Source organism: Salvelinus fontinalis, chromosome 13, assembly GCF_029448725.1.
Source record: "Salvelinus fontinalis isolate EN_2023a chromosome 13, ASM2944872v1, whole genome shotgun sequence".
NCBI classification, from domain to species: Eukaryota; Metazoa; Chordata; class Actinopteri; order Salmoniformes; family Salmonidae; genus Salvelinus; species Salvelinus fontinalis.
Window position 1 is genome coordinate 51,458,065 of NC_074677.1, and position 15,291 is coordinate 51,473,355.

The 15,291-nt window shown below is 44.6% G+C and overlaps 1 protein-coding gene across 12 annotated transcripts in view; it reads right to left on the minus strand.

The window, feature by feature from the left end:
• Positions 1-4,252: 4,252 nt before the first annotated feature.
• The window catches only part of LOC129868940 (latent-transforming growth factor beta-binding protein 3-like), a 33,297-nt gene continuing 22,258 nt past the window's right edge, over positions 4,253-15,291 (minus strand). For 3 of the 12 annotated variants that reach the window (XM_055943305.1, XM_055943302.1, XM_055943301.1), the window contains 15 exons: positions 15,053-15,172; positions 14,441-14,563; positions 13,783-13,905; positions 13,108-13,227; positions 11,313-11,441; positions 10,977-11,147; positions 10,349-10,435; positions 10,082-10,210; positions 9,819-9,956; positions 9,555-9,695; positions 8,909-9,037; positions 7,772-7,933; positions 7,146-7,241; positions 6,879-7,010; positions 4,253-5,325 (listed from right to left, as the gene is read on the minus strand). In XM_055943305.1, coding sequence (XP_055799280.1) covers positions 5,150-5,325; positions 6,879-7,010; positions 7,146-7,241; positions 7,772-7,933; positions 8,909-9,037; positions 9,555-9,695; positions 9,819-9,956; positions 10,082-10,210; positions 10,349-10,435; positions 10,977-11,147; positions 11,313-11,441; positions 13,108-13,227; positions 13,783-13,905; positions 14,441-14,563; positions 15,053-15,172 — 1,976 coding nt within the window. In that variant the 3' untranslated portion in view covers positions 4,253-5,149. The remainder of the gene's footprint in view (positions 5,326-6,878; positions 7,011-7,145; positions 7,242-7,771; positions 7,934-8,908; positions 9,038-9,554; positions 9,696-9,818; positions 9,957-10,081; positions 10,211-10,348; positions 10,436-10,976; positions 11,148-11,312; positions 11,442-13,107; positions 13,228-13,782; positions 13,906-14,440; positions 14,564-15,052; positions 15,173-15,291) is intronic. The other 9 variants (XM_055943312.1, XM_055943308.1, XM_055943306.1 and 6 more) reach the window with 7 other exon arrangements.

Sequence of the window (15,291 nt, forward strand, 5' to 3'; positions counted from 1 at the left end):
TTGAGGATCAGTGTGGCTTAGGTATTGTTGCCTACCTTCACCACTTGGGGTCAGCCAGTCAGTAAGTATGTAAAGTATCTGCAGGTGGACTATCCAAATCTAGTGTTACCTTTAAATTTATTTAGAGTAAAATATATTTGAATCTGAAGACAAAGTGTGCTGAATTCTACTCTATATCATTCTCTATATCAGATGGAAGGAATGGCTCTGGAGGGGGTGGCTGCCGTTTTACGTGCTCCTAACGAACTGTGCTATTTGTTCGTTTTTGTTCTTATTTTGTACATACCACCAGAAACCGATGCTGGCACTAAGATGGCACTCAACGTTGCTCCTAGTGGCCCGGGGACTTTAATGCAGGGAAACTTAAATCCATTTTATCTCATTTCTGTCAACATGTTAAATGTGCAACCAGAGGGAAAAAAACTCTAGACCACCTTTACTCCACACACAGAGACGCGTACAAAGCTCCCCCTCAACCTCCATTTGGCAAATCTGATCATAACTCTATCCTCCTGATTCCTGCTTACAAACAAAAACTAAAGCAGGAAGTACCAGTGACTCGCTCAATAAGGAAATTGTCAGAGGACGCAGATGCTAAGCTACAGGACTGTTTTGCTAATACAGACTGGAATATGCTCTGGGATTCTTCCGATGACATTGTAGAGTACACAACATCAGTCATCAATAAGCTTCGATAAGCTTCATCAATAAGTGCATCGATGACGTCTTCCCCACAGTGACCGTACATACATACCCCAACCAGAAGCCATGGATTACAGGCAACATCCGCACTGAGCTAAAGGGTAAAGCTGACGCTTTCAAGGAGTGGGACTCTAACCCGGACGCTTATAAGAAATCCCGCTATGCCCTCCAACGAACCATCAAACAGGCAAAGCATCAATACAGGACTAAGATTGAATCGTACTACACCGGCTCTGATGCTCGTCGGATGTGGCAGCGCTTGCAAACTATTACGGATTACAAAGGGAAGCACAGCCGCGAGGTGCCCAGTGACACGAGCCTACCAGACGAGCTGAATAACTTATATGCTCGCTTCGAGGCATCAACATTGAAGCATGCATGAGAGAATCAGCTGTGCCAGACGACTCTGTGATCATGCTCTCCGTAGCCGATGTGAGTAAGACCTTTAAACAGGTCAACATTCACAAGGCCGCAGGGCCAGACGGAATAGCAGGACGTGTATGAGCATGTGCTGACCAACTGGCAAGTGTCTTCACTGACATTTTCAACCTGTCCCTGACCGAGTCTGTAATATATGTAACATGTTTCAAGCAGACTACCATAGTCTCTGTGCCCAAGAACACCAAGGTAACCTGCCTAAATAACTACCGACCCATAGCACTCAAATCTGTAGCCATGAAGTGCTTTGCAAGGCTGGTCATGGCTCACATCAACACCATTTTTCCCAGAAACCCTAGACCCACTCCAATTTGCAAAACACCCCAACACATCCACAGATTGCACTCCACACTGCCCATTCCCACCTTGACAAAAGGAAAACTTACGTGAGAATGCTATTCACTGACTACAGCTCAGCTATCAGCACCATAGTGCCCTCAAAGCTCATCACTAAGCTAAGGACCCTGGGACTAAAAACCTTCCTCTGCAACTGGATCCTGAACTTCCTGATGGGCCGCCCCCAGGTGGTAAGGGTAGGTAACAACACATCTGCCATGCTGATCTTCAACACAGGGGCCCCTCAGGGGTGCGTGCACAGTCCCCTCATGTACCCCCTGTTCACCCATGACTGCATGGCCAAGCACGACTCCAACACCATCATTAAGTTTGCTGACGACGATGTGACAGCCTATAAGGAGGAGGTCAGAGACCTGGCAGTGTGGTGCCAGAATAACAACCTCTCCCTCAACGTGATCAAGACAGAGGAGATGATTGTGGACTACAGAAAAAGGAGGACCAAGCACGATCCCATTCTCATTGACAGGGCTGTGGTGGAGCAGGTTGAGAGCTTCAAGTTCCTTTGTGTCCTCATCACCAACAAACTATCATGGTCCAAGCACACCGAGACAGTCGTGAAAAAAAGTTATACAGCTGCACCAACGAGAGCATCCTGACTGGTTGCATCACTACCTGGTATGGAAACTGCTCCACCTCCGACCGCAAGGCACTACAGAGGGTAGTGCGTATGGCCCAGTACATCACTGGGGCCAAGCTTCCCGCCACCCAGGACCTCTATACCAGGCGGTCAGAGGCAGGCCCTAAAAATTGTCAAAGACCCTAGCCACCCCAGTCATAGACTGTCTGCTACTCTCTGCTACCACACGGCAAGCGGTACCGGAGTGCCAAGTCTAGAACAAAAAGGCTTCTTAACAGATTCTATCCCCAAGCCATAAGACTCTTGAACAGTTAATCAAATGGCTACCCAGACTATTTGCATTGTCCCCACCCCACCCCCCATTTTTACGCAGCTGCTACTCTGTTTATTATCCATGCATAGTCACTTTACCTCTACCTACATGTACATATTACCTCAGTTACCTCGACTAACCGGTGCGCCTGCACATTGACTCTGTACCGGAACTCCCTGTATATACCCTCGCTACTGTTATTTTATTGTTGGTCCTTAATTTTTTGTTGTATATATATTTTCTTTCTTCTTAAAACTGCATTGTTGGTTAAGGGTTTGTAACTAAGCATTTCACTGTAAGATCTACAGTACACTTGTTGTATTCAGCACATGTGACAAATACAATTTGATTTGATTTGATATTCTAAATGATGAAAGTTTGGTAGAAATTGCTCTAGTATAATGAGATACTACAACATAAGTTAATTTGTTAAAAGAAAATGTAGCCCTTTTTCTCCCCAATTTTGTGATACGCAATTAGTAGTTAGTCTTGTCCCATCGCTGCAACTACCATATTGGGGGAGGCGAAGGTCGAGAGCCATGTGTCCTCCGAAACATGACCCTACCAAGCCGCACTGCTTCTTGTCACACTGCTCGCTTAACCCTGATGCCAGCCGCACCTATGTGTTGGAGGAAACACAGTACAACTGGTGACCAAAGTCAGCTTGCAGGCGCCCGGCCCACCACAAGGAGTTGCTTGAGCGCAATGGGACAATGATATCCCGACCGGCAAAACCCTCCAGTAACCCCGACGACGCTGGGTCAATTGTACGCCGCCTCATGGATCTCCCGGTCGCGGCTGGCGGTGACACAGCCAGGGATCGAACCCGTTTCTGTAGTGACGCCTCAAGCACTGCGATGCAATGCCTTAGACCGCTGCACCACTCGGGAGGCCCATCGTAAGTACATTAACATTCTGATGTATATGGATGGTGTTGATAATGGGCATACAGAATAAATATCTACAAACTATAGACAGGGAGAGCAGGGACCCTGAGCATTAGGAACACCTGCTCTTTCCATGACATAGACTGACCAGGTGAATCCAGGTGAACGTTATGATCCCTTAATGATGTCACTTGTTAAATCCACCTCAGTCAGTGTAGATGAAGGGGAGGAGACAGGTTAAAGAAGGATTTTTACGCTTTTAGACATGGTTTGTGTATTTGTGCCATTCAGAGTGTGAATGGACAAGACAACAAATTTAAGTGCCTTTGAACGGGCTATGGTAGTAGGTGCCAGGCGCACCGGTTTGTGTCAAGAACTGCACCGCTGCTGGATTTTTCACACTCAGTTTCCCGTGTGTATCAAGAATGGTCCACCACCCAAAGGACATCCAACCAACTTGACACAACTGTGGGAAGCACTGAAGTCAACATGTAGAGTCCATGCCCCATTGGGCATGTTGATGTTTGGTGTACTTAGGGTCTACAGTATGTGGATCACAATAGAGTTCTCTCAGCCATTCGCTCTGAAGTACTTTGAAGTCTTATTTCTTCTCCATCGACCATGGCAGGCAGAAGAAACCCCATTTCTCCACCCGTTGAATACATCTTTGTCAGATATTCCTTCTTTAATGTCATACTTTGTATCAGTTTCATAGCCATAGATTAGAATTTCACACCAATCAATGACAATGAATATTAAAACAAACTGTATATTGATTATAATGTATTTGTTTGGCAGAGGCTCATCATCTCACTGAGTAGATGTAACGTGATTAATTTATGAAGCTATCTGTTCTATAGTGCATGAGCCTGTATTGATTTTCCTCTCATGGACAGAACAGGATATGGACGGGAAAAAATGTCTAATCCCAAAGAAAGAACGAATCCGCTTTATAAAGAATACACTCACAAACACACATTTGGCGGTTGACTTCTGATGTTTAATTTCTTTCTCTCAAAGCCACTTTGGTTCCTTACAATGCATTGGCAAAGAAACTCTGTCATTTTGTTAAGAGAAGTCATTCCATTTGCTTTGGGGTTGATTTTCCATCGTACTTCGGAGGATTTCCTCTGGATGCACGACTTAGGTCTGAATATTACCTTTTACCTATAGTCTAGCTTCATTTGCACTCAGTATCCACATGTCAACAATCTACAAGGCACTTACTTAAATGGTTTCCAATGAAGTACAATTTATTTCCAAAACATCCCGTAAAACAAATGATTACAGGAGCTTGACTAGCAACGATCCAACAGGCAACAAAGTCGTCTCCACTTCACATACTTTACAAAACTGGACAATGAAGAGTCTAATATCCCAAGCTGTACAATAAGGGTCTTCTACTCATACAGGAGTTTAGACACACAGGAAGGGAGTGGGTTTGACAGGAACTTCCTCATCAAACAGCCTGCAGGAGGGCTTAAGATTCATGGATGTATGAGATCAATGCAACAAGGAAACAAGGAAACAACTCAACAAATAAACAAAAACACAAGTTTAACAGTCAAAGGACACAAACAGTTAAAAAAATAATAATTACAAAAATACATAAAAAAGAAACCAATGTGTTACCTTTTTCTATTTTTTTTCCCAAAGCATTATCTTAATTAGGTATAAGGAAAATAATTGCTAAGAACCAAACTGGAAGCCTATGCTGCATCTAAGTTCAGTGAAGGAGGAGCCAGCAACAACACATTTTCTACATTTCAAACGTTTCAAAGCCCTTTGAAGGCACCACAACATACTGAATATTGAACTTATAAGACAGAGGGGTTGCTTGTGTGTATTTGTGTATGTTTGACAGAGATAAAGCTGTTATAGAGCCCTGGTACGGGTATGTTGGGCCTTCGTGCCTGGTACACATATGTTGGGCCTTCGTGCAGGGACAAAGCCATTTTTGCAGTAGCACTTGAACGAGCCTATGGTGTTGACGCACCGGGCATTCTTGCATGGATTAACTCGGACCCCTGGTTCAGCACACTCATCAATATCTGAAAAGACAGAGAGGGAGAGAGAAAGAGGAAGGTGGTTTGAAACAAAACAGAGAGCTTGCCATCTGCCTGCATATCTATTTACATATAAACAATGTTCCCTCCCCAAAAAATTCGGAACAGGGCAAATGTTAGGTCTGCTGCGTGCAAACTTGAACTTGTGAAAGTTCTGTGCAACGTTTGGCGCACGTTTACTGTGAACACTAAGGCTGTACCTGCTTTACGTTACAGTTATAACAGTGGCCAAGTAGGCTACTGTGACTACTTGATCATAATGTAGGCCATTCAGAGAGGCCTACCATAAAAAACAACGGAGAAAATGCATCCCATAACATTTTAACTAGCTGTTTCAAATAGCTGTTCTATCTTTCAGCCTATAGTAGCAGCCAATGTGTGGTGTTCAATGTAGGCCTACATTCTATGAGACTGTTTGAAAAAAATATGCATGGCTTGACATGAACCTGTTTTCCACTAGGCCTTCAGACAAGGAGGTGACTGAAAACGTGTTGTTTAATGCAAGAAACCACTTTACAAAATAAAGTTTATTATTATTCCCATACCATTCGAGAATCAGACAAATTATCCTACCCTCTGCCTATTGGCTACTTAGCTTATTCAAGCCAGTCTCAAAATACAACACTGCCCCTTTTAAGAGAGAAAAAATGCTCTTTACCTGACTCGTTTTTCAAAGATGGCTAGAAATGCACACATTTTGTGCTCTCGTACAAAGCAACCACTCCCCCATTACTGATTATCTATAACAGGGCTAATAACTTACTAACTAGCAAAGAATATGAACAAATGTGTACACGTGGCTACATGCAGTTCTCGACTTTGATCTCAAAACAAGTGTATCTACTCGTGACCACTCATGCTGTAAACACAGTCCAGTTCAAAGTGAATGGCACAGATCCATATGTGGCAATTGTCTATTTGCATATAGGGATACTGCAGTTCTGATTGGTCTGTAGAGTACAGGCTGAGTTGTGCCTGTCAATGCAATAGAATCCTACTCTGGTGCGTACTGCCTACAAGAAAATCTCTTGCATAGTTAGTTTTGCATACTAAGTCTTGCATAGTTTGTTTTGTTTCGGTATGTTGCATTGAATGTGGCTAATATTGTCAATTCCCACAGTAGAGGGAATCGTTTATAGTGCTTACTAAAGGGGAAAACTAGAAAGTTGAGTAAAGTTCAGTCTCATGCTTCTCTGCACTGACTGATATTTCTTCTGCGCTGCAGTCCTGGGCGCTGGCGCCCGCGCACAAACGCACGCAGTTTAGAGGGAACATTGCATATAAAATCAACAACCAGATGTTCTTTTCAATGCTAAATAAAATTGCAGGCATGTCTGTTAAAACACTTGAACAAAGGACAACAGCTACAAATTATACAGAGACACTTCTGTTCGGCAGAATTGATGAGCATCCAAATTGGCATCCACCTAAAGATTGAGACGACTGAACTGAAGCTAAAATCCAAGCATTCGCCTTCACGCTATAATCCAACACAAAGTTAAAGGGAAGCAGACAGAACAGGTGGATTGTCAACATACCTGTACAGCGGGTGCGGGAGTGGTCCAGTCTAAAACCTGTGTTACACTCACACATAGTGCCCAGGTAGGAACGCACACAGCGACCATTGGCACAACTACACTCATCTGAGTCCTCTTCTGAGCTGTCCCCTTCTGAGCCAAAACAGAAAGAGAGAGAATGAAAGATACAGAGAAAATATTATTCAAGTGGTGTAACAGTAGAGTGTGTGCTCTGAGGTAAATTTCAAGAGAAATTCAGAGTGTAATCAAATATATTACAGGCCTTACCAATACCTGGGTTGTAGTTGGCGAAAGCTGCCAGGAAATCTCCCTCACCATCAGACTCTGTCTCCAAGTGCATCTCACACAGCCGGTTAAAGATCCCTGAATGAGAGGAAGAATTACGTTTTCTTAAAGGCCCAGTGCAGTCAAAATTCAGTTTTTCTGTGTTTTATATCATATTGTACAACAGCTGATGAAACTAACACTGGAAACGTATGAAAATTATGTATGTTATTTCCTGATAGTTGCTGGTTGAAAGTACAATCTACACAGGACCTTCTAATCAGCATGTTTGCATGGGCGGTAGTTTCAGCTTTCCATGGTAACATCCCCATGCGGTAAATTGGTTAATAGACCAATAACAAAGAGAGTTCCAAACATCTCTGTCAATAACAAATAGTTTTCAATTTGCCTATCCCAACTCAGACCATTCCCAAACAGCCCTTTTTGTGGAAATCTGTTACAGTAATGTGCTTAATTGTTACCCAGAAATGATTTGATATTGATATTAAAACAGATGCATTTGCCCTTTAATTTATTAGTATCAGACTATTTATGCTGATATGGGCAAAGCCGAAACTGGAGTGACCAGCAGACCAAAAACCAGTGAAAGAAATGGTGCTGGTGCCCACCGGAGTTTCTCTGGGGACAGGTCCTACACTCAGGGCCCCAGCCACGGCCATAGTGACAGCAGCACTCAGAGTAGGTGACAACCAAACCGTTCCTGGGTTGGCTGCAGATCAGGTCCTCATCCACCTGCAGGAAACACACGTCCTTATGGGCCGCTGTGCGGTCTGAGGTAAGGAAGGAGGGAGGGAGGGGGGAGGGGAGAGGGGAGAGCGAGAGAAAGAGAGAGAAAAAACAAAGAAAGAGCGGAATCTTAAGTACTATTTAATCAAATAAAGAAGCCAATCTTTTCTCCTGCATTATACAAGCAGGCCAGATCCTGAAGCTTCTCATGACTTCTATGATTAAGCAAGTCATTGCTCAGTATGTTAACAGCCAGCAGGTAGATATGAATAAGTGATGAGGCCTAGCTTGAGGTGGTAGGGCTCAGAGCTACACCAGACCTCTGCTCGGCACATTCATTTACGGTCACACGTCACACACGAGGATGGAGCCATAAAGATCAGCTAGATACAATGACGTAAAAGCTGTATTGTCAACTCGAACTTGTGGGAGTTTACAGCAAAATGATTGAAAGAAAGTAACACAATCACAAGAGTAATGTCACAACAACGTCTCCAACCTGTTACAACATCACATGTATCACAATAGTAAACGGTTTGGTTAAAAGGAGAAACATTGCTTTGGAGAAAGGAAGGTGCAGAAAATGCCACAAGCCATCTCATTTGCCTCCCTTTCATGTTTACTCCCTCACTGCTTCTCAGACACACAAGCAAGTGCACACAATGAAGGATGAAGCGATGAAGTGTTTTCCTGTGACTATGCAAGCTTAGTGGGACAACCACGGAAACGGAGAAATGTACAACAGAGATCACACTGCATCTATAGAACTGAGATCACGTTGACTAACTCAAGTCTCGTGATCTCCCTCACTAAACTGAGAGTGTGTTTCTATAGAAACAAGCAAGAGGGGGAGTGGTGAGCCTGTGCATAGGGTCATTATTGGGGAGAGGGGGCTCAAAGGGGGAGGAGTTAAAAAAGAGTAGCAGGAGTGGCAGGTGTACAGGTAAGCCAAAACTCAGGTGAGCTAAGCACTGATTGGTCAGGCTCAGGTGAGCTGAGCGCCGATTGGTTATACCCACCGTCATAGACACACTGTTTGAGCGCTGCGCTGAAGGTGAGGGGCTGGGAACATATACAGTGAAAGGAGCCGGGCGTGTTCACACACCTCCCATTCTTACAGTACGAGGGGTCCTGGCACTCATTGATATCTGCAAGGGCACCACAGACACCACAGACACGGTTACACAACCTACGGACGGACGGACACCAGCCTGGGGCCAGCTCACAGCTTAAAGTGACGTTGAACAGGCCTGCAGGCAGATCGCTACGTTACACTGCTTCCTGAGAGCATGCAGAGTATTTGGGTGTCTATAGGTACAACAGTGAACACTGATCCTTCCAGTGAACACGGGCCAGGAAGTGGCTATAGGACCAGGGTTGTGTTTGAGTTTATCTCTGGTGTATGTGACAGACATGAGGTTATGTAAATGTCAGAGCGGGTGAGGCTGAAGGGGCAGGTCTGGCTGATTAGTAGTGTTAGACTGGAACTAACATTAAAAAACATTCTCTCATTCAACCTTCAGACACACCACCGAGAACCAACCCACTGTGAACTAGGCTATCCAGCCTCTCTCACACCACCCCCATCTCGCAATCATCCATCCCGAGATTCCTGAGCCCACCTCCTGCCCTGCTAAGGACAGCAGTACCCTCTCCTCCACTCACCAGCCTGCTCCTCTGGGGTCACACAGCTGTTGCGGTCCGTGGCCAGGATCCAGGGGGGAGAGCAGATGCAGTAGTAGGACCCAGGGGTGTCCACACAGTGGCCATTCTTACAGTTCAATGAGTCCTGGCACTCATCCACACCTGCAACAACACAAACACACTGCTGCCTTATCACCAGTCCTCTTCTATGGCCTGTCCTGCACCTCCCTGTGTGTGTGGATGCGGGTACAGTATGTACAGTAGAGGGCTCTAGCCAGATCTCACCTGCCACAGTGGGGATGACACACTTCTTATTGGAGGCTTCATAGATCCAGGGGGACTTACAGGTGCAGTAGTAGGAGCCTCTGGTGTTCTTACACTGACCGTTGGTACACAGAGACTCGTCGTGGCACTCATTCACATCTGAGGAGGAGACACATTACCATAGAGGATCTGTGACTAAATGGGATATCTGATGTGTATTAATATGTAACAATACAGAGGTGTGTTTTGGTGCAGGCCTGCGAGGGGTGGGTCCCTGTGGTTACCGATGCACTCCAGTAGGTTGCTGTCGTAGTAGAAGCCCTGTTGGCAGTAACATTCATAGCCAGGCTGTGTGTTCATACAGCGGCCCTCCTTACAGATCTCATTGGAGAACAGCACACACTCATCGATATCTGTACACAGAGGGACAGGAACACAGATCTCAACACAAACAAACTCCCCCGGAGAACAAATACTGTCATATAAAGGAATGCTGTAAATCAGACAACAGCAAACTTACAGTGTTGGGTTGAGGTTGTGTAGCTACTCACCTCTATGGACAGACAGGCCGTACTCAGTCACTCCCTCCTCATGGTAGAAACCTCGGCCCACTGGACACAGGGAGTGGAACTCAGCTGCTTGAGGGAAAAACAGGAAGTCAATTAAACAATGTACCTATCACACTTGACCTATTCACTTAATTTGCCTGCTTTAAGGTGATCAATGAATGACATTGAACAGCTCAAATAAGTGAACTGACCCCCCAGCCCACTTGATGGTTTGTTAAACTAGTGTGAATGTTGTTGGGCCAGGGGTTAAAGCCTAAGGAAAATCAGATGACTGAAACTTCACGCGATCTCAGATCGATTGTCTGGGGGCCAAGTTAACCTCCCCTTTCATGAATGACTTTTCCAGCAGCTACAGTAGGCCTCACACCGCTGTCTGAATTGAGCGCCGCTGTGGTGCTCATTATAGACTATTTCATTCCCTTCATCGGAACATCGGAGTGTCATCAACAATCATGTATGTCAGTTCAGTGCACACAGCTAACAAAGAAAAGAAAATATTTGAGAATATATTTATTTGGGAATATATTTTGTAGATAAGACCTGATTCTGTCTGTATTAGACTATGTCATCTCAGCTCCTTTAACCCCTGTGTTGGGCCTGAGGTACGTACATGAGTGGTAGACAGGGCAGGGGTAGATCTCACAGTGGTCTCCCCAGCCCACGCCGATGGAGCAGCAGCACTCCTGCTTGGTAACGTTGGTGGCCAGGACACTGTCACAGAACACTGTGTCATCCAGGTTCAGGTAACACTCCTTCTTATCTTCCACGGCCACCTCAATCTCTGGAGGGGAAGGGGGCAGAGAGGAAATAGATTGGAGTGTTTGACTGTGTGTGTGTGTGTGTGTGTGTGTGTGTGTGTGTGTGTGTGTGTGTGTGTGTGTGTGTGTGTGTGTGTGTAGAATATAGCTAAAGAGAGAGAGGGGTGAGAAGATATCAGTAATCTTACCCTCACAGCTGTGCTTGTCCTCAGACAGGATGAAGCCGTCTTTGCACACACACACATAGGAGCCCTGTCTGTTCTCACACACACCATGCGGCTGACACAGACCCCTGTCTGTCGCACACTCATCTATGTCTGGGTGGGAGAGAGAGAGGGAGAATGTGTTACAAACATCTGTTACAATCCTCATGAGTTTGACTTATGACAGTTTCCACTGGTTACAAAGCTCAACTGCCAGAATGGTTAACACTAATGATTTACAGTACCATTCAAAGGTTTGGACACACCTACTCATTCAAGTTTTTTTTAAATTTATTAAAATGTTTACTTTCTACATTGTAGAATAATAGTGAAGACATCAAAACTATGAAATAACACATATGGAATCATGCGGTAACCAAAAAAGTGTTAAACAAATCAAAATATATTTTATATTTGATATATTTCAAAGTAGCCACCCTTTGCCTTGATGACAGCTTTGCACACTCTTGGTATTCTGTCAACCAGCTTCATAAGGTAGTCACCTGGAATGTAATTCAATTAACAGGTGTGCCTTCTTAAAAGTTAATTTGTGGAATTTCTTTCCTTCTTAATGCATTTGAGCCAATCGGTTGTGTTGTGACACATTAGGGGTGGTATAGAGAAGATAGCCCTATTTGGTAAAAGACCAAGTCTCTACTATGGCAAGAACAGCTCAAATAAGCAATAAGAAATGACAGTCCATCATTAAATTGAGACATGAAGGTCAGTCAATGCGGAAAATTTCAGGAACTTTTAAAGTTTCTTCACGTGCAAGAACCATCAAGTGCTATGATGAAACTGGCTCAAAAGACCCAGAGTCACCTCTGCTGCAGAGGGTAAGTTCATTAGAGTTAACTGCACCTCAGATTGCAGCCCAAATAAATGCTTCACAAAGTTCAATAACAGGCATCTCAACATCAACTGTTCAGAGGAGACTGCGTGAATCAGGCCTTAATGGTTGAATTGCTACAAATAAACCACTACTAAAGGACCCCAATAATAATAAGAGACTTGCTTGGGCCAAGAAATACGAGCTACATTGGACCGGTGGAAATCTGTCCTTTGGTCTGATGAGTCCAAATTTGAGATTTTTGGTTCCAACCGCATTGTGAGACACAGAGTAGGTGAATGGATGTGTGGTTCCCACCGTGAAGCATGGAGGAGGAGGTGTGATGGTGTGGGGGTGCTTTGCTGGTGACACTGTCAGTGATTTATTTAGAATTCAAGGCACAGCATTCTGCAGTGATGCACCATCCCATCTGGTTTGCGCTTAGTGGGACTATCATTTGTTTCCAACAGGACAATCACCCAACACACATCTAGGATTGTGTAAAAGCTATTTGACCAAGAAGGAGATTGATGGAGTTCTGCATCAGATGACCTGGCCTCCACAATCACCTGACCTCAACCCAATTGAGATGGTTTGGGATGAGTTAGACCGCAGAGGGAAGTAAAAGCAGCCAACAAGTGCTCAGCATATGTATGAACTCCTTCAAGACTGTATGGAAAAGCATTCCAGGTGAAACTGGTTGAGAGAATGCCAAGACTGTGCAAAGCTGTCATCAAGGCAAAAGGTGGCTACTTTGAAGAATCTAAAATCTATTTTGATTTGATTAACACTTTTTAATTTACCACATGATTCCATATGTGTTATTTCATAGTTTTGACATCATTATTATTCTACAATGTAGAAAATAATTTTAAAAAAAGAAAACCCTTGAATGAGTCCAGACTTTTGGCTGCTACTTTATCTCCCTGAAACTAATGGAGATGGACTGACCTTGGCACCTCCGACCTCCGACCAGCATGTAACCCTTCTGACATTCACAGCGGTAGGATCCCATGCTGTTGATACAGCGCCCCCTCTGGCAGTTAGAGGGACGCTCACATTCATTTATATCTGAGGGAGGAAAAGACGACAATCAAACAGCGGCCATGTGTTTGATCACCAGCTCTATACAGTGGACCATAGGCAGCATACCCAATAGGCAAAGCTCCCCTTAAAGTAAATTGAATTAAATTAGCCAAAAATATATAATTACTCCTGTCCATACAGAAATCAATAAAACCATTCAAAATACTACACCAGAGAGTATGATTTAGCCAAAGAAGATTTGTTTCTTTAAAATGTTTTAAATCACAAGGGCATAGCCTATAGTCAAAAAGCCCGCAATTTGGGACGGTTATACGATTGAGTTATATTAATAACCTAACCTTACCTTATGACTACCCAATCTATGTACTTATCACACTAGGAATATCTTGCTTTCGTCTGCAAATGTGATGATAGATGCATGCAATGCATTATCATCAAGGAAAAGGTTCATGGTACACAAATAGCTTCAGCAAATGGGAAACTCACGCAGTGAGCATATTACTTATACTTCACTGGTAGTGTAATACTGTTGTTAACGTTTCCATGACGCTGTAGTGAGTAGTAACAAGTAGCTCCTGCCTTCACAATGGCTGCCCTCCTGAGTACGCTGGTATCCTGGGTAGCACTGGCACTGGAAGGAGCCTTCCGTGTTGACACAGCGCCCGTTGGCACACAGCCTGTCATCCTCACACTCGTCAATGTCTGGAGGGGAGAGAGGAGGAGACACATGCAGCCTGTCAATAGAACCCACATACCCATTCAGATAATAAGATCATGTTACTGGTCAATTGCACACAAGGTCCAACTGAAATTTGACTTCCGCTTTTAACCCGACCCATCCGAAAGACACATGCAATCACATGCAGTACATACACAGGTTTGGGAGAGATGCAGGGGATCCCGAGGAGCTGTTGGAGTTAAGTGCCTTGTTCAATGGCACAACGGCAGGAAATTGCATCTAGGATTTGATACCAGCAACCCTACGGTTGCGAGCTCACTTCCCGACAGATTTTTCCCGCCATTCACAGATATCGAACTGGCAACCGTCTGGTTGCTGGCCAGCTGGCAACCGTCTGGTTGCTGGCTCGCCTCTCTAACCGCTAGGCTACCTAGTTCTCTTTTTTCAATATTGTGCAGAAATACTGGTAACCACTACAGCACTGCAAGTCTGCAAGCATAAAATAGTGTCTGTGCAGCATTAAGAGATATTATATTTAACATTAATCGGTGCACTGACCTCTGCAGCCTTTGCTGTCTGCTGCTGGGAGGAAGCCCTCGTTACAGAGGCAGCGGTAGGTTCCTGGGAGGTTCTCACAGCGCCCGTTGGGACACACACCGCGCTTCTGGCACTCATTGACATCTAGTGGAGAGGTGGAGGGGTTGCAGGGGTGGAAACAATCAGTCATACAGAGGAATACCAGCTCTGGACTGGCCCAGTGCCTGTTGTCATCCTGCCTGCTGGCCCTGTGTGTCTGGGACAGACTCCCTATGGCTGATTTATTGACTATGACTGATCAAATCCATTCTCTACATCACACACAGCTCTGAATAGTGAATGCCTTCAATGTCATGGTTCAGACAAAACTAACTGGGGAAGATCAACATATTGAATGTACAGATTCAATATTCTAATTGTTGATTTGACTTGCTTTCCCTGTTTCCATTAGACTATCCTCTTTAGTAAAGCCAACTATGGTGGATTGGCCACTAGGGGGCAACACATCAGCAAACATAATGGCGCAAGTTAGAAAAGGTATAACAACAGTGAGATAGACAGTTCTAGGTAATGAAAAGAGTTGATTGGTGTGCGTTCTCTTCAGTATGCATACGTGGAGTTACTGGGTCTCACCGTAGCAGACCCCACCCTGGGCCTGGTGCCCAGGTAAGCAGGGAACACACTCGTAGGAGCCTGGTGTGTTCTCACACTGGTCATTGGGACAACTGTTGGGGTCCAGACACTCATTTATATCTGAGGCATTAGAAGACATGAGACAAACACAGACACCCATAAACATTATTAAACCAATGCGGACACACATACATACACGTACACACACTGCACACACAAAGAAATATGAGGGCAGCAGA